Source organism: Mastigoproctus giganteus, chromosome 11 (assembly GCF_048544385.1).
Source record: "Mastigoproctus giganteus isolate SK-2022 chromosome 11, ASM4854438v1, whole genome shotgun sequence".
In the NCBI taxonomy this organism is placed as follows: domain Eukaryota; kingdom Metazoa; phylum Arthropoda; class Arachnida; order Uropygi; family Thelyphonidae; genus Mastigoproctus; species Mastigoproctus giganteus.
The window spans coordinates 35,807,367-35,826,151 of NC_143585.1; the positions used below are offsets into that span (position 1 = coordinate 35,807,367).

Here is an 18,785-nt window from a genome sequence, read left to right on the forward strand (position 1 = left end):
AATTCATGTGCCTGAAAGAGTTAATAAAATTTTGGCCATCCTGAACAGCATAACTACTCTATAAGCACCATGTTATATACAATAATATATAAAATAAATCATAATGCCATAAAAGAAAATCACTGAGTCTTTCAGCAAGACCCAGTGGTTTACATTTCATGCATTTTATCTGAGACTTTGACAGTTATTTATAAAGAAGCTAAAAATATTCTTTATTTTCTAAAATAAAATAGATGTCTCTTCTGATCATTATAATATACAATTGTAATGAAGTTTACAATATTATTATATTGTAAAAGCAAATGAAAAAAAGCTTGGAACAGCTTTCAAATGATTGTGATGATGAGAAATGCATTTCTACTATGTTCGGATTTGAAGAACATCTTTAATACCAGGTCTTTGTAAAAGAGCCTGAAAAAAAAAGTAAATTAAAAACAGAGATGAATATACATATATCAATATCAACAAAGCTGTCAAATATAAGAATGTAAGTAAGTTATTAGGAATACAGTTAGTAGTAACGGCACCTCTGTAGCCAGGTGAGCAGGAGCAGCAGTGCATAGCACACGCTTCTTGATTAGACCGGGGTTCAAGCCCATGACCATCAAATACGGAGGGTGCGGAAAGGTCAGGGAATGACCACCGCATATCCCTGGAGCAATATGGCCTTAGTTGCTAATGCTCCTAAAAACCAAATAACAAACAAACAAAAAAACAAGTAGTAATGGCAAATGATGCAAGAAAGAAACCTTCAGCTTTCTGAAGCATCAGTCAAAAAAGAAAACCACACACACACTTCACCCATCTTTCCCTCCAAGAATTTGTCTAGTTTTTCTTGAATTTATTCAAACCTTCCACTACAGATGGAAGCCTATTCCAACAATCACCCACTTGCTGGCTGAAGGCAAACGTCTACACATCTATTCTGCAACAATCTTTCCTCAACTTAAATTTATGCCCCATCATGTATAGTCTCAGCAAGAGGAAGAATGCCATTCACATTCAGCTTACTCAATTCATTCAAGGTTTTAAACACCTCATCAGATAACCCTACAGGTGTCTAGTCTCCAGATATTGCAATTTGAAGAATTGAAGTCTTTCTAGGTAAGAGCACCCTTTTGTTCCTTTCACCAATCTGGTTGTCCTTCTCTGCACCTGTTCCAGCAGATCTACATCCATCCTTAAATGAAGCGTCCAGACCTGTACACAATACTCTAGATGCAGCTTAACGACGGCCTTATACAAAGGAATAATCACCTCCTTATCCCTACTAGCAAAGTTTCTATATATCATTGACAAAACCCCATGAGCTGTCCTGGCAACACATCTGCACTGCTCAGAGAATTTCATGTCTGATTGATGAAGTTCAATTAACTCATTTAATTCAACTTCATCAATTTCTAGTTCTGAACTACAGAAAATATTAGCTTTTTTGACTAAAATTAAATAAAAACAAATTAAGCAAATCAAATTAAACTTGACAATGGCTGACAGGTGCAATCTACTTCTCCGCCTTTGATTTTCAAAGCAATTTTCACACTGCCACCTGTTAAAACTGCTTACTATTACTGGAAATGCAATAAGAAATGGTATCATGTACTGGTATGATGGTATCAGAACAATGTGTATGTCAACAGTGCATTATCTGAATCGTATACAAGTGATCGCGTAAATTTACTTATGTATTTGCCAGAGTCCACACACAAAAAATGTAAATTTATGTGACACATTATGTTGGTCAAATCATATTGTGTGCATACATTAATGTATGCACACAATATGACAGGTATTTGAACAACATAATACTGATGGGAAAAAAATTTGTAAAAGAAACAGTAAGCCTATCATAAAAGATTTTTCTAAACTTTATAGGTAAACTGTGAGAGTTGGCAGGTATACTCTTCCTATTCATAATGCCACTTCATTTGCTTTCTCCTCTGTGATAGAGTAGGGTTCCAACTTTTCAAAATTTTGTTTATGAACATTATCTCAATTCTGTAAAAAATTCTTCAGTTTGATTTAGCACCAATAAAAAGGTTGTCACAAATAATTTTATTATAATAGTTTGTTTATTTTATATGCAGCAATGAGAAAAATGAGTTTGTCAGTAAATGCATTGATCTCATATAGTGGAGAATTCTCAGCACTGTTCCAAGGCAAAGTACCGGGTGGTTATAAAATAAGTTTCCCTATTCAGGAGATCCTAGTGTTCAAATGGTTAGAGATAGCGCTGTGAAAATCGGTGGATATATTATTTAGGGTATGGGGAAGCGATTTGTAGAAGGAAAAAAAAATTGTTCAAATTTCTGCCACCAGGGGAGAAAGTGTAAACATGAGATGGAATACTTAACTTAGGATTAGATTTTAATTTCAGAACTTAGAAATCTACAGATATTGTTCTATGTGCTTTCCTTCACTTGAGATGACATTCTGAAAATGGAGGACTGCGTGCGACAGTTTCACGTAGCATTTCATTAGGGATGTTGGCTACATGTGCATGAAAGACCACTATAAAGTCCATACATTACAGTATGGTGTGGATTCACAGCAGAGTTTATAATCGGATCATTTTTATTTGAAGAGTCTACACCTCATGGCCCCATAAAGTATACAGTAACTAGTGCATGGTACTGTGCTCTTCTAAGAGATCACATTATTCCTGCTCTGCAAGAAAGGCAATGCTTGGAGACCATAGTGTTCATGCATGATGGTGCCCCTCCCCACGTTAGTTAACAAGTGAAAAAAATGCTCCTTTCAACATTCAGAAATCATTTCTAGAAACTTTTTTGCAGTTCTGGCCAATCGGATTCACAGATCTCAATCCCTGTGATTTCTAACTATGAGGATACCTGAAAGACAGAGTTTACCATGGCGGCATACAGATGCTTGTCGATTTGAAAGCAGGCATTAAACAGCATGTAGCCAACATCCCTAATGAAATGCTACGTGAAACTGTCGCACGCAGTCCTCCATTTTCAGAATGTCATCTCAAGTGAAGGAAAGCACATAGAACAATATCTGTAGATTTCTAAGTTCTGAAATTAAAATCTAATCCTAAGTTAAGTATTCCATCTCATGTTTACACTTTCTCCCCTGGTGGCAGAAATTTGAACAATTTTTTTTTCCTTCTACAAATCACTTCCCCATACCCTAAATATGGGGAACTTCTCGTCCACAAAAGATGGATGAGAAGTTCCCCATATTTGGCAGTTTTGTGCATTTACAGCCTCACGAAGAGTGAAATTTGCCTCATCAGACCACAAGATCATTCAAGCTCATGTATCGTTAAGTTCCATACGAGCCAGAAATCGTAGAGCAAAGTCTATTCATTGTTGTTGATCACAAGACTTTAGTTCTTGCACTACGTGAATCTTGTACGGGAACCAGCGTAAAATTATTCAAAGCACTTTATGTACAGTAGACCAAGGAAGGTTCAAGTCTCTTGGCACACTTCTGGCACTACTGACTGGCAGTGTTTCACATTGTGACCTGGAGGCCATTGCAACCGCCACTTCATCCACTACCTCCATTCCAATATGTGGTCGTCCCCTGCCTGGAATTACACCTGACTTCCTGGTCACTTCAAATTACTTTATTAGTTTTCGGAGCCCCACTGACATCAAAGGTCCTTTACGCAAACCTTTAAGTTTCCGATATTCATGTAGTGCTGCATTAGCATTACTATAACATTTGGTAGAACAGATTTTGGTAGAACAGTTTTACTAAAAGGGCACATTTCTTTTTTGTAAGAGCCATAATGGTTATTGATGGTGACGTTGGCCTTTCAGCTTTTATCTAACAAGATGCCATTTGTAAGCAGCGTGTCTTGAAGTAAATGACAACTTTTACATATATGCTGTTACGTTTTCCCACTGGTGGCGGAAATTTGAACTAATTTTTTTTTCTTTTACAGATCACTTCCCCATACCCTAAATGACATACCCACCAATTTTCACAGTGCTAACTCTAACCGTTTTGACACAAGGGTCTCCTGAATAGAGAAACTTATTTTATAACCATCTGGTATATTGCAATTTATTTAAAGCATATCTCCGTAGCCGAGTGGTTAAGAGCTGGAGTGCAGTAGCACACGCTCTTTGAGTAGACCGGGGTTCAAGCCCCTGACTGCTAAATACGGTCGATCTGCCAACTCACACTGGACCAGCATGGCAGATTATGGTCCATTTCCCTCAGCATGAATTGTTGAGGAGGCTTCCATCCTACAGTGGGTTGATAATGGCTGCAGTTAACTTTTATGCCATTACCATAATGTTTTCAACATAATTTGCATAAATAATCAGGGGGTAAATAGGTAGTTTTATTTAGAGTAGTGCAATACTGAGGAAATTCATAATGAAGGGCCTTCACAATATAAGATTGATGCATTTAGCAGGCAAACTCAGTTTGTTCAGTGATATTTACAAAATGAGTCTTTGCCCTAAATTTGCTTATTAAATTAGCTGCCATATCATCTTGCATCCCATAATACTAATTTCTGGGACTAAATTATGTGTTTTGATTATCAAAGTATCAAAACAGTGCAAAGAAATAGAAATTATGTAAAAGAAATTATCTCCCTGTTCATATTTTATCTATTTCTTCCAGCAGAAAGTCCAAACTCAGAATATTAATATTTATTTTAATGTATTTATTTACTTATATTTATAATAACAGATTTAGTTATCTGTTTATTTATTTAATCTTTCTTTAACTTGTTCCAACAGCCAAAGTTGGCTAAATGCCAATTTTGTTATGCCCAGTCTACAATTATCTTTCCTTAATTTGAATCTAATGTCCTCTCATTTACATCCCGGAAAGAAAACATATGCTCCAACATTAGCCCCTTCAGTGTAACTTAAACTTTACTTCATATGTCATATGTGAAGAATTTTGTTATTAAGAAACACATTTTCATAATTTTCTCATTTTAGTGCATATGTAATAATGAGAAAATAATAATGAAAACGACTATTACAATGATTTTATTCTCTGTGCTGCCATATTCCAACAATAATAAGAATCACTTTTAAATGCTTTAACACAGCCCAGAAATATCTCAAGATATAATATGTTGGGCACTACACTGAACATGGAACTTTCTTGAGCATACCACCAAAGGGGTTTTAAGTTTACTCACAATTCTATTAATGCCTTAAACATCTTAATCCCATTATCACACATCTGGTTTCCACATTTTTTAGGAATACAGAGGAGGGCAACTAGTCTTGTTGGCCTCCTCTGTAACATTTCAAGCAAGTCCATATCATTCTTGAAATGAAGTTGTCACATGTGTGGTCAAACCTAGTGCTGAAAGTAAGCTGGTATAGTCTAGTACATGGCACTGGGAAAGTATTTTATACTAGTATGACAATGGTAAAACTATTTCAACAAAATACACATAATCATGATAAATGTTCAGCTTGAGTCACAACTTTTTAAAGAATATTTTAAAACTGTATTTTAGCAGTGGCATATGATGCAAGAAAGCAAGCTTATACAGCATCAGCCAAAAAAAAAAAAAAAAAAAAAAAAAAAACACCAAAGGGGGGGGAAGCACTTTCTATTTCACCTAGCCATTCCCTCCAAACATTTGTCTAGTTCTTCCTGGAATTTACTTAAGCTATCAACTTCCACAATGACAGATGGAAGTTTGTTCCAGCAATCAACCACTCGCTGGCTAAAGGCAAATTTTCACACACCTATTCTGCAACCGTCTTTCCTCGATTTGAATTTATGCCCCTTCAAGTGTGTAATCTGAGCAAGAGGAAGAATCCCATCAGCATGTATTATTATTATTACAGAACCTTAAGTTGTTTTCTTTTATTTATAATGCCATCAAAAAATTAATAATGTCTCTGAAATGGTGACATTATTGTGAGGCTATATCAGAAAATGTAGAAGTGTGTTGATAAGAATAAAACTTACATTTGGCACTAGTCAGACCATTTGAACAATGAGATAATTAACTCATTATCTCTATTGGCAAAATTACTCTATATAACATCAATAGCAGCTCTACTACACTACCATCACATTTGACAGTATTAGTACTACTAGATCATTTACATCTTCAATTCACTTTTGCCCAGATGCAAGTATTGATATTCTAAGAGTTAATTTTCCACTGATTTTAGTTATTAGATACTTATAGTTACCTGATGTCAAGTTAACCCAGTGCTGGTGGTGTCCCTAATTGTAATAAACACAGCGGCAGGTCATCTGACAGATTACCAAGTTATTTTTAAATTTATGAAAAAAGTTTTGATTTCAAATGCACATCGTTTCCAAGAGTAATAGATATCTTGAGTAAATATTGCATTTAATGTTCACTTCTTTATTTATGCATAAACAATTAATAAATCTTTCAAAAAAAACTCATGTGAGACTGTAAATGTTTATATAACTACTAAGAGAAAAAATCAAGTAATTTTGAACTATAAACAAACTTTATAGTTCAAAGTGACTTGATTACAAGGTTATATGCTATGCAAACATATCGCTATTGAATGTTACTGTAGTCATATTGGCACCCACCCCACCCTCTAGGGATCCTATCATCATTTCAAATTCAAAATTGGTAAGTCACATGGCTTGCTCATTTTATTAGTGAATGTAAAATTGACATATTTTCAAATTGCCTTATTATATATTATATTTTATATTGGATTATACTGGATTATATATCAAAAAAGTCTAATTTTAATTAAAAAGGAACTTCAGAGCAAATGATTTGAAAATATTGTAAAAACTCAAAAAGTTTCCTTTACAATGTTGAAAAGATATTTCACTTCAGAGATATACACCTGAGAAAAATTTTGATCTATGAAACAATCATGACTGACTTTTAGTTTTACAACAGCTATAATTTTACTTAAAATTTAATGCAAATAAAACAGGTTTATATACTTTTATTACCTTCAACTTCCGTATTTTAAGTTGATATTCTTCCAAATTAGGAGAATAATCAGTATGTATAAAATAATCTGATGGGGCAAGTATCAGTCCTATCACTGTTAAGTTGGGACAAGAAGCTAAAAATAAATTTGAATGTAAATTTAAATTGCATTGTCAAATATAAATTTTAATTCAAAATATCAATTCAATTATATTACTATGGATATTAAATTTTTTTTTTCAAAATTAATAAAAATCCCTGTAATTAAAGGTGTTAGTTTAAAGGAATAGTTCACACAGGAACTAAGTGGACATGCTTAGAGGAACATAAGATATTAAGAATCTTAAATCATTTATTTTCAAATGTTTGGGAAAGGATATCATGAACCAACCTCACTCCATTTTTTCCCGGGGAGAAAGCAAATAAAACGTAACCACTGTTCTAAAAATATAGTGTAGAGAACTGCTATTTTTAATTATAATTTTTCACATCAATAGATAGTCTGCAACCATATTAATAATATTAGTATTGGCAACATGATTCAAGGAAGCAAAGCTCATATAACACCAGCTAAATAAAAAATATATATATATATCCATTTCTGCCAAAAATTTGTCCAAACTTTTTTTGAATTTATTCAAACTACCCAATTCCACAACAATCAACTACTCTTTGGTTGAATGTAAATTTCCATACATCTATTCTGCAATCATCCTTTTTTTAATTTAAATTTATGTTCCATAATGTGTATGTGTCATCTGAGAATAGTAAAGACATCACCAGCTTTTAGTTTACTTAACCCTTATAAAGCAGTATACACTTCAATTGGGTCACCATTTTGATTCTTTATATATATTGCAACATACAGAACCATTCCTTTCTTGGTAAGAATGTCCTTTTGTATCCCCAACTAATCTTGTTGCTCTTCTCTACACCCTTTCCAACAGACCCATGTCCTTCTTAAAATGAAGTTTCCAAATGTTAATACAATATTCCAGATCAGGCCTAAGGTGTTAGTTTAAAGGAATAGTTCACACAGGAACTAAGTGGACATGCTTAGAGGAACATAAGATATTAAGAATCTTAAATCATTTATTTTCAAATGTTTGGGAAAGGATATCATGAACCAACCTCACTCCATTTTTTCCCAACTAATCTTGTTGCTCTTCTCTACACCCTTTCCAACAGACCCATGTCCTTCTTAAAATGCCTTATACAATGGGTTAATCATCATTTTGTTGCTGCTGGAAAAGTTCTTGCATATCATTTTCATTGACAGAATTCTGTGCTTGTTCAAGCAGCCTGTTTGCACCAGAGAATTTCATGCCACATTGAACAATTATTCATAGGTCTCTTTCCTTATAAACTACCTTACGCTTGGTGTTACCCAAATGGCATGTTATCTTGAGATTACTGCTACCCAAATGTAGTACCTTGTATTTACTAATGTTAAACCTCAGTTGCCACTTTTCAGCCCATCCACTTAAATCATTTATTTTCTATGCAGACCTTTTTAAGTTAATATACCATGAATACTGTCATTAACCACTGTGTCCACCTTTGTATCATTAGCAAACAGTTATCAAATTTGAAATACCTGCATTAATAAATACAGTGGATTCCGGTTATTTGGGACATTGATTAATCGGGGCAGCCAGTTATTTGGGACAAATCTTAAAGAACAGAACCAAATCAAGAAAATGGCCAGAGTTTTCTTTGCTTAATTGGGACAACATGCCATTTAATCGGGGCAGGAAACCACAGCACTCGAGATTACCCTACGATTGTCTCCAACCTTACCACGTGGTCTGGTCGGATTTCTGAAAGTCACAACCATAAAACAATTAGCAGTTTCTGGTTTGTTGGGCTTTTCTGTTAGTGCAATCTATTATAAAAAGATAGTAAACTAAATCTTATTGAATTTGCAATAATACCAACAGCTGGAATTCTGTGGGTTTTTACGTTATCATGGTGAAATGTGTTTCCTCTTCCATGAAATCTTCAATCATATAAAAAACATAAATTTTCAGAATCTTCTCTCCATTCCTATTTTTGCATGTATTATATTAGTTACAATTTGTGTGTGCCGTGTTCTTTGTTCTTGATTGCTTATCTTTTTTACTGTTTTAAATTTTAACCCCCCCAAATGTCAGTGAACAGAAATATCAACTAGATAGTATGTATTAATTAAGCTATGCACAAAAAGAGTAAATTTATTCTTATTTTGCTAACCTGTGGAAAATATTCTTCCAATTTTCACGCATCATTTAATCTTTTAATTGGTAAGGTAATAAAGTGTAAATTTGTGCTTAATATATCTTTACTTTTATAGCATGTGGATAATATTCTTTCTATTATTGTTTATTAAAATCATTGTTTAGTAGAATTAAAATGCAATTCACAAACGTAATCACAATGACCGGCACTTACTGCTCATCGTGTAGTGAACGGTACTTTACTATGGTGAGTCCATCGTAATGTGAGAATCAATCGTTACATTGATACTGTATTTTTAACTATTTACATGAGAAACTTTGCATAATTGGGGCAGCCGCTTAATCAGGCCAAAATGCACTAGCCCGGATGTGTCCCAAATAACCAGAATCCACTGTATTAAAAACAGTAAGGGGCTCAACACTAACACCTTTGGTACTTCCACTCATAACATTATTCCATGAAGAGCAGAGGCCATTTATAACTACTCTGGCTCCTATCTCTTAGCCATCTGTTTATTCATAGTAGTAACTTTGCCTCTAATGCCACATTACTCCAATTTATACAACAATCAGGCACCTTAGAGAGAGGAGGGGGGGGATCTGAATGAAATCTATAAGACCTGAGAAGGGATAGTAAAATGAATGAAGACAAAATTCAGTTATAAATGATTGTAGAACTAGGGATCATACATTCAAATTATGCTATTTAGGTTGGATTGTAGGAATTTTCCTTTAGTCAGTGACTTGTTAATTACTAGTTTAAGTTACCTAAGTAGGCAGTTGAAGCTGACAGTTTGAGGAAATTCAAAGGTCAGCTAGATATTTATCTCTGTGAAGAGGTAAACACACAGGTAGTTTATTTTATTTTTTATTCTTTTTTAATTTTCGATATATTTATATATTTTATTTTTATTTTGTAAACTGGCTCAAAAGAAACTAAAAATAACAGGGTGGCATAAACAGAACTGAATGTATATTTTATATACCCAGTTTCACTTATATTAAATCTTTACTTAACCTATACTATACTTCAATCCAATTTGAACCAATCCTATACTTCAATTTCATAGAACATAAAAACAAAACAAAACAAAGAGGGTATCAACTGTCTAGATGACAGGATTAATATAACAACATATAAATAGAAAGATATTTTCACATTTGCAGGGATTAAATTGACTTTTCAAATAAGAAAACTGAAATAAAATATAATAAATCTTGAATAATGTAAATAAAATTTTCACATTTTAATATAGAGAAAATTACTGTTTGGTTAATACAGGATATACATTAAAAACATAAAACTATGACTCAGAAAACTACCAATTAGAACAACGTTAATTTCATTAATAAACTGTTGGTCACTCTACCAAGCAAAATAAAACAAATTCCATATGGATAAAATTAGTAATGCACGACTGATCTTTAATGTGAATAAATAATAATAAAATAGAATATAAAAACTCTAAATACAGCACAATTATTGTATAGGAGGTTAAAACAACAAAATATACAAATTAAATGTGCTAAAAGTAAACTGATTAAAATCAATCAGTTGTAGTAGCTTTCAGAAAAGTGTGTTTCCCTTCTAACAAAATTACAGGTATAAAGTTTTTATTTTTATTAGAAAATACTTTTTGAAGACTAAATGTGCAAGGCATAATATGTTATGGGTTGAAATTATCTATATAATATTGGTGTAAATACACCATAGTTTACCCATAAGTTTAACTACATAAGTAGTGTAAAGGCATCGTTTGATTTTATCTTATATTGTGGCTACCTTCAACAACGAGATACCAGGTATTGCACTACTTCGAATAAACAATGCTTCTCTACTAGAGGAGACTACTGTTATTGTGATGGCATGTTTGCATTACTAGGGTACCTGCCCACCCGCCGATGAGTGAGCCAACAAGCTCCGAAATGGTGCCGTCTGGGTGGTGGTGTCCACTGAGAATAAATAACAGTAGTCTCCTCTATTAGAAAAGTGTTGTTTATTCGAAGTAGTGCAATACCTGGTATCTCGTTGTGAAGGTAGCCACAATATGAGATAAAATCAAATGATGCCTTTACACTACTTATGTAGTTAAACTTATGGGCAAACTATGGTGTATTTACACCAATATTATATAATTACAAAATACAAAACCATAAATCTACTACCACCTCCCCTCAAAATCAGAGAACATTAGAAGCTGTCATACCTGTCTGTGAGCTAGAAGTGGCCTGGAGTTGGCAAGGTACCAGCATCCAGTTCTTCTAAGTACAATAGATTCAAAGGTGGGATGACTGCAGAAACCCCAATTCTGATTAATGTTGTATTGTACAGTTCACCAACACCTCCAGCATCAAAATGGATGGGCTCTCTCAATGATAATGCTTCATACGGAGAGAATTTTTGTCACTGCTCCCAATAATGTTCAGCTAAAAAGGCTGAACATTATTGGGAACTGGCATGTTCCTCCCAAACAATCCTATTCTTCTTCCCCACTATCTTACCTGTGTAACAAATCCCCACAATCCAGGCACTTCCCACTATACACTATCCCTGCTCCTATAATCCTCTATGATAAAGGACTATTGCATTATTCATATACATTTCTGATTGCAGATGAGCAGGGTAGTGTCTGGTGGACAATTCCTGGATAGCAGGGATTGTTATGTAATTGAAACAGTACACATAATAGAGGATCATTTGAGAGAACATGCCAATACAATTAAGGAGACTAATAATGAGCAATATGCTATAGCCAAACATTACTAAGAATAATGATGAACGATAGTATGAAAATCCTCTCTATGATGCACTCATCATTGACAAAACCTACTGATTTTGGCAATAGGCTGGCTGGAGAGTTTGACATATAAACAATGCAATGTAAATGAACTGTAGTGCCCCATTACTAAGGATAGGGATCACTACATTTATCCCATCTTTGAGTCTATTGTATTTAGAAGGAATGGATGCTAACACTTCACGGACACTTTCAGCTTACAAACAGATATGGCAGAAGCAGTGTAAACTTTTTCTGTAAACCACTATTTGAATTATATAAAGACTATAAATGATGATTTCTTAGGATTCCTTTAAATTATTTATAGCCTCACTCACTCTTAAGTTAAGAAACTTAGCAAACTGACTCCTAGTTAGTTTGCTAAGTTCAGATACATTACTTCACTAATCAGAATATTATTACAGTGATGTTTTTTGATAACTATTTCTTTTTATAAATATTTCTTCTAGTGTTAATCAAAACTACATAAAAAAGGAATATTTATATTCTGTTACTGTTTTTCTGAATTATTTGTACGTACAAAAGATATGAAGGATAGCTGCAGTTGTTATGGGAGTGTGAGTGCAATAAAACTTTTGTAAACCTCTAAGACCAACTCTGCAAATAGCTACGGCTGCTGCTTCTTGGATTTCTCCCATATGATCCAGTTCCAGTACCTCGAGCTTTTTGCAATGTTGAACTGCAAGAAACAATTGACAATTGTTATGTGCCATACAAGCAATCACACACACACACACACACACACACACACACACACACACACACACACACACACACACACACACACACACACACACACACACACACACACACACACACAGGTGCTATTCAAATGAAGCATAAACACAAAGATAAGAGAAACTAGTTTGAGTTAAGAAAATGCACTGTACACACATACCAGTGCAGCATGCAAAGCAGAGTATATGAAATGTAAATGAACTCGAAGTGTACAATGTGTCATTCAAATTAATGCAGAATGCTGTAATGCAGTTTTTGACAGGACTACTCCAGAAGAGATTTTCTGTCACATTTAATTTGTTTATGGAGAATACTATTTGAGCATGTAACAGTTAACAAGCAATGGCAGCAATACAAGTATGGTTTCAATTCCATTTGAACCTGCAATGTCCTGATGCAAATCACTGTGTAACAAATACTTCATGTGATAATGAAAGGATGACTGTTACTGCATACATCATAATGAGAAACAAAGTGGCATTACAAAAAAGAAACTGAATGCAAAAAGTAATTTTGATATCATATACTTGCACATACTGTTGTACAAATTAGAGCAGACTAGCATTAAGGGCAAGCTGCTGCTATGGATAAAGGGATGGTTGAGTGGGAGAAGACAAAGAATGGTAATCAATGGATACTGCTCTTCGTGGAGTAATGTTATTAGTAGAGTTCCACAGGGTTCAGTGTTGGGCACATTGTCGTTTTCTATATTTATAAATGATCTTCATGAAGGTATATCCGGCTGGCTTAATGTCCAAGTTTGCAGATGATACAAAGGTTGAAAGGGCGGTTAATGACAGGAATGAGCATGCTACTGTAATAGGATCTAAAAAAAAGTTAGGCCGATGGGCTGAGAAATGGTAATTGAAGTTTAACATTGACAAATGCAAAGTACTGCATATGGATAGCAGTAATCCCAGAGTAACATCAACTGTGTGGTACTACACTCAGGATAGCGGAAAATGAAAAAGACCTGGGGGTAATTGCGCAATCAGTGTAGACAGGCTGCCAGGATAGTTCATAGGGTTTTGTCAATGGTATACAGGAATTTTTCTAGTAGGTATAAGGAGGTGATTATCCTATTGTATAAGGCAATGGTCAGGCTGCGCCTTGACTACTGCATACAGGTCTGGAGGCCTCATTTTAGGAAGAATGTAGAGCTGCTGGAAAGAGTACAGAGAAGGGAAATGAGATTTGTGTGGGGAACAAAGGGGTGCTCTTACCAAAGGTTTCAATTCTGCAAATTGCATCATCTGGAGACTAGGCACCTGCAAGATGATCTGATTGAGGTGTTTGAATAGATTGAGCAAGCTCAATGCTGATGAAATTCTTCCTCTTGCTCAGACTACACACACACACAACGGAGCACAAATTCAAACTGAGGAAGGACAGTTGTAGAATCAAGTACAGAAGTTTGCTTTTAGCCAGTGGATGGTTGATTGCTGGAAGAAACTTCCAGCTGTTGTTGTGGAAGTTGACAGCTTCAATGAATTCAAGGAAGAACTAGACAAAGTTGGACTGGAGAAAGTCAAGTTGCAAAGAGAGGAAGTCAAAGAGTTCCAAGTGCTTAGTGGAGTTGGGAGAACGATAAAGACAACAGATGAATTTTACAGAATGAGGTAGAGAGATTTTAAGCCAGAGAAGATTGAAAAGAGGAGATTCCAAATTCTGACAGGGAATATCGGAACGGACATATGCACAAGTACCACCTTTGAGGCAAAAGGAATCACAAAGCAAATAATTTGGGCAACTTAGATGAGTAGTGGTTGAATCAACTGATAACTGACAACTCACTTCGCTTCACTTAACATTTTAATTCATTCAATCAATTTGAATATAATTCTGGGAGAATTTCTTTAGTATTACTGTAAGGTCAAATAATACTGTCACTTACCTAATGTTACTAGCCCACTGACTTCTACTGCTGTACCTCCAATGCATATCACTCGAAGATGAGGCCAACACTTAGCAATAATCACTAAACAGCGAGAGGAGAAGCGTTCAGGATATTGGCTGCAAGACAATAAATACTGTTTTATAACAAAAAATAACCTAATAAAATTCCTTACTTAAACTCATTTTAAAATAAATTTAAACTTACTATTATCAAAAAAGAATGTTTTGTTTTTAATATTCTGCATGTTGTATGTTCACACAACATGAAGAAAACTGTCCATCAATTTCTGTACAACACTGTGGCATTTGTTCAATATCGATGCGGAATTCTATAAAAGATGGCAGAATACACCATGAATTGTCAAACTAACAGAGTAAGCTTATCTGCAAAAAGATATAAACCTCCCAAACACTTCCTAGTTCATTTCACAAATATACGTGGTCTCAATTCAAATCTCAACGATGTCCATTTCCACTTGCAGTCTGCCAAACCCCATGTATTTTTTCTGACAGAATCTCAGTTATCGGTTGATTCAACTACTGCTCATCTCAGTTGCCCAAACTATTCGCTGTATGATTCCTTTCACCTCAAAGGTGGTACTTGTGCATATGTCCATTCCGATATTCCCTATCAGAGACTTGGTAATTTGGAATCTCCTCTTTTTGATCTTCTCTGGCTTAAAATCTCTCTACCTCATTGTGTCAAAGTCATCTGTTGTCTCTACCGTTCTCCCAACTGCACTAATCATTTGGAGCTCTTTGACTTCCTCTGTTTGCAACTTGACTTTCTCCAGTCCAACTTTCCTAATCAAATTTCTCCAATGGAGTCTTTATTTCATGGCTATTCCCAACCTCATATTGTTTGGCATTATAAGAATTCAAAATGGGATGACATCCGAGATTTCTTTTCTTCTTTTCCTTGGTCGGATTACTGTTTCAAAACTTCTGATGTCAACGTTTGCTTAGATTGTGTCAATGAAATTATTCTTGTAAATCCCGTCCTTTATCTAAACCTTGGTTTTCCAATAAATGTGCTAAGGCTGTTCAAAAGAAGAATGTTGCATATCGTAATTGGTTTGTTTCTAATTCTTCAGTTTCATTTTCTGCCTACACCAAAGCTCACAACAATTGTAAAGCAATTATTAATCAGTTCAAACTAGAGTTTGAACAGGCTAAGAGTAGAAAACTTGCTTCTTGACCTGATGGTACCCAAGCATTCTGGTCTCTTGCCAAAGCTATTGGCCACAACTTTTGCCCATCTGTGCTCCCACCTCTGTCCAAACCATATGGTTCTGTTGTCCCTTCAGCCAAAGATAAAGCTGACCTGCTAGAATCCCATTTTTCTTCCATCTCATGTATTAATGATCTTGGTAAAACACCTCCCATCATTCCCAACACGCTCCATTCAATGCCTCCTGTGGTCTTCTGTCAAAAGGATGTCAGAAGGATTTTGATGAATCCTGATGCTAAGAAAGCTCCAGGTCCTGATAGTATTTCTCCACTTGTTCTCAAAACCTGTGCTCCTAAACTTACTCCTGTTCTTTGCCACCTTTTCTCACTTTCTTATTCCAAAGATGTTTTTCCTTCTGCTTGGAAATTTGCTCGTATCCAGCCAGTTCCTAAAAAGGGTGACAAATCCCTCCCATTCAATTATCATTCCATTGCAATTACTTCTACTCTTTCTGAAGTAATGGAGAGGAATCTATTAACCGCTAACTCTTAAACTACCTAGAAACGTTCTGTCTGATCAACAATCGCCAGTATGGATTCCGTAAGTGTCGATCCACTGGTGATATTCTGGCTTATGTTATCCATTTATGGACAAATTCAATGGAAAAGTTCAGTGAAACACAAGCAGTTGCTCTTGACATCTCAAAGGCTTTTGATCTTGTTTGGCATAAAGGTTTTCTAAACAAACTTCCATCTTATGGTTTGCCAACTGTTTTACTCACTAGATGTGAGCCCGTTGGGTCAATGACCTTCTTCCACTGACTGGAAATCCTATCCATAGTTTTGCCGACGATAGCACATTGCATTCTACTTTCCATTTTGAGAAATCTTGCCCTGCTCAATCAGGTTCAAATTCTCGAATATCTGCTACCATTTCCTTAGATGCCGATCTCCAGGTAATTCTCGAGTGGGGCAAAGACAACTTAGTTGATTTCAATCCTTCTAAAACCCAGTCTTGTCTTATATCTCGCAAAAAGGATTCTTCTGCTTCTGTGCTTATCTTTGGTCCCACTCCAATTTCTAGCCAAAATGATATATGTCTTTTGGGGATTACCCTGACTTCTAATCTCTCTTGACACAAGCACATTCCAAATATTGCTTCCTGTGCATCTAAAAAACTTGGTTTTCTCTTTCGCTCTCAGCGTTACTTTTCTTCCAAACTGCTGTTCACTCTGTAAAAATCGCAAATCCACCCTACAATGGAATATTGTTCCCACATCTGAGGCGGTGCCCCCAAAACCTCTCTCAGGCTTCTAGATTCCATTCAGAAGAGCAGTTAGGTTAATTAATGATTCATGTCTAATAGAGTCTCTCCACTCGCTGTCTCATAGACATACTGTTTCTGCTGCATGCCTTTTTCTACAGATACTTCCATGGGTGCTGTTCTTCTTAACTGGCTTCTATAATTCTCGCTCTCTCTTTCAAAACAGTCCGAACATGTGCCACCACCAGCCAACATCCATTTATTGTCCAACTTCAAACTCACAGAACTAACTTTTCATCTTCCTCGTTTATTTATTCAACTGCTGTTTTCTGGAACAACCTTTCTTCACACATATTTCCGGAAAATTACAGTCTACAGAAGTTCAAGTCTAATGTCAACAAATACCTTCTTTTGTCTTCTCAACCTCCAACCCAAGCATGGTACTAAGTACTATAGGTTCTAATATCTCTCGTGTTTGGGGTTTTCATAAAAAAAAAAAAAAAAAAAAAAAGCTATTTAATGGATGGAAAGATGTATTGTTTCCATGTTATCCACTGTCTGCAGAACTGACAATGAACATCTACAGAATGATTATAGTTGGCCATTGTAGTAAGTAGGGAAATAGTCACATTATTGAAAATCAAATACTCATTTTGGAATAGACAATCATACAAGTGCTGTTGAAAATGGAACACAACAGATAGTAGTAGAGGCATATGATGCAAGTAAGCAAGCTTATGTAGCATCGGTGCCTCTATAGCCAGGTGGGCAGGAGCAGCAGTGCGTAGCACACGCTTCTTGATTAGACTGGGGTTCGAGCCCGTGACCACCAAATACGGATGCGGAAAGGTCAGGGAATGACCACTGCATATCCCCGGAGCAATATGGTCTTAGTTGCTAATGCTAATCGAGGCAGTGTTAGGTGGGTCGGAAAACTGCTAGCTTGGGACTAGCAGTTTTAGCATTATACAAGGACTAATGGATTAACAGTAGCCACTGGCAGAGGTGAAAGAGATTCTTGCACTGCTTCTATTGGAATGAGCAGCAGCCTGGAAAACAAATGCAGGATATTTCAGAGACTGCTGGGAGTCATTGCGGTACAAGTAAACACATGGGTTGTGTTAGAGTAGCTAAGAATAGGAATAGGTGCATGTATACTTGCGTGTACATCAATGCTGAGTTTGGTAAATAAATTTGATGAATTTGAGATATTGCTCAAAACATCAAAGGCAGATATTATTGGGATATCAGAGATGGTGTCACACAGATATAAGGAATGCAGAACTGGAATTTGGAGAGTACAATGTGTGCAGAAAGGATAGACAGGATAGGAAGGGAGGAGGGGTTATGCTATTAGTTAAGAAACACATAAAATCCAAGGAAGTGAAGCCAGTCGACATCGCTGGACAGTGCAATGTCGAGTCAGTTTGGTGTGACATAAGCATTGGGAGATCAAAATTGAGAGTAGGAATGTGCTAAACGCCTAATGACTCTGATGAGTATAATAAGAAACTGTACAGGGAAATAGAGTGGGCCAGTAAATCAGAGAGTCTTATAATGGGAGATTTTAATTTCCCAGATATTGACTAGAATTTGTGGGTTGGTCACTCACACACTAGCAAGGCTTTTGTGGATTTATTGGATGATAGTTTTCTACATCAGCATGTCCGGGAGGCAAATAGAGGGAGTACTACTCTTGATCTGATCATCAGTAGTGATTCTTCATGCATTAAGAATCTGCAGATAAAGGAACCACTAGGTGACAGTGATCACAGTGTGCTGAAGTGGGATTTACTCAAAGCGGTAAC

The 18,785-nt window shown here is 35.6% G+C and overlaps 1 protein-coding gene across 1 annotated transcript in view; it reads right to left on the bottom strand.

The window, feature by feature from the left end:
• Nucleotides 1-314: 314 nt before the first annotated feature.
• LOC150077902 (uncharacterized) overlaps nucleotides 315-18,785 on the bottom strand; it is a 75,659-nt gene continuing 57,188 nt past the window's right edge. Inside the window, exons 13-16 of the mRNA XM_090384400.1 lie at nucleotides 14,542-14,660; nucleotides 12,430-12,588; nucleotides 6,916-7,031; nucleotides 315-411 (exon numbers count right to left, since the gene is read on the bottom strand). Of these exons, the coding sequence (XP_090240526.1) occupies nucleotides 361-411; nucleotides 6,916-7,031; nucleotides 12,430-12,588; nucleotides 14,542-14,660 (445 nt within the window). The 3' untranslated portion in view covers nucleotides 315-360. The remainder of the gene's footprint in view (nucleotides 412-6,915; nucleotides 7,032-12,429; nucleotides 12,589-14,541; nucleotides 14,661-18,785) is intronic.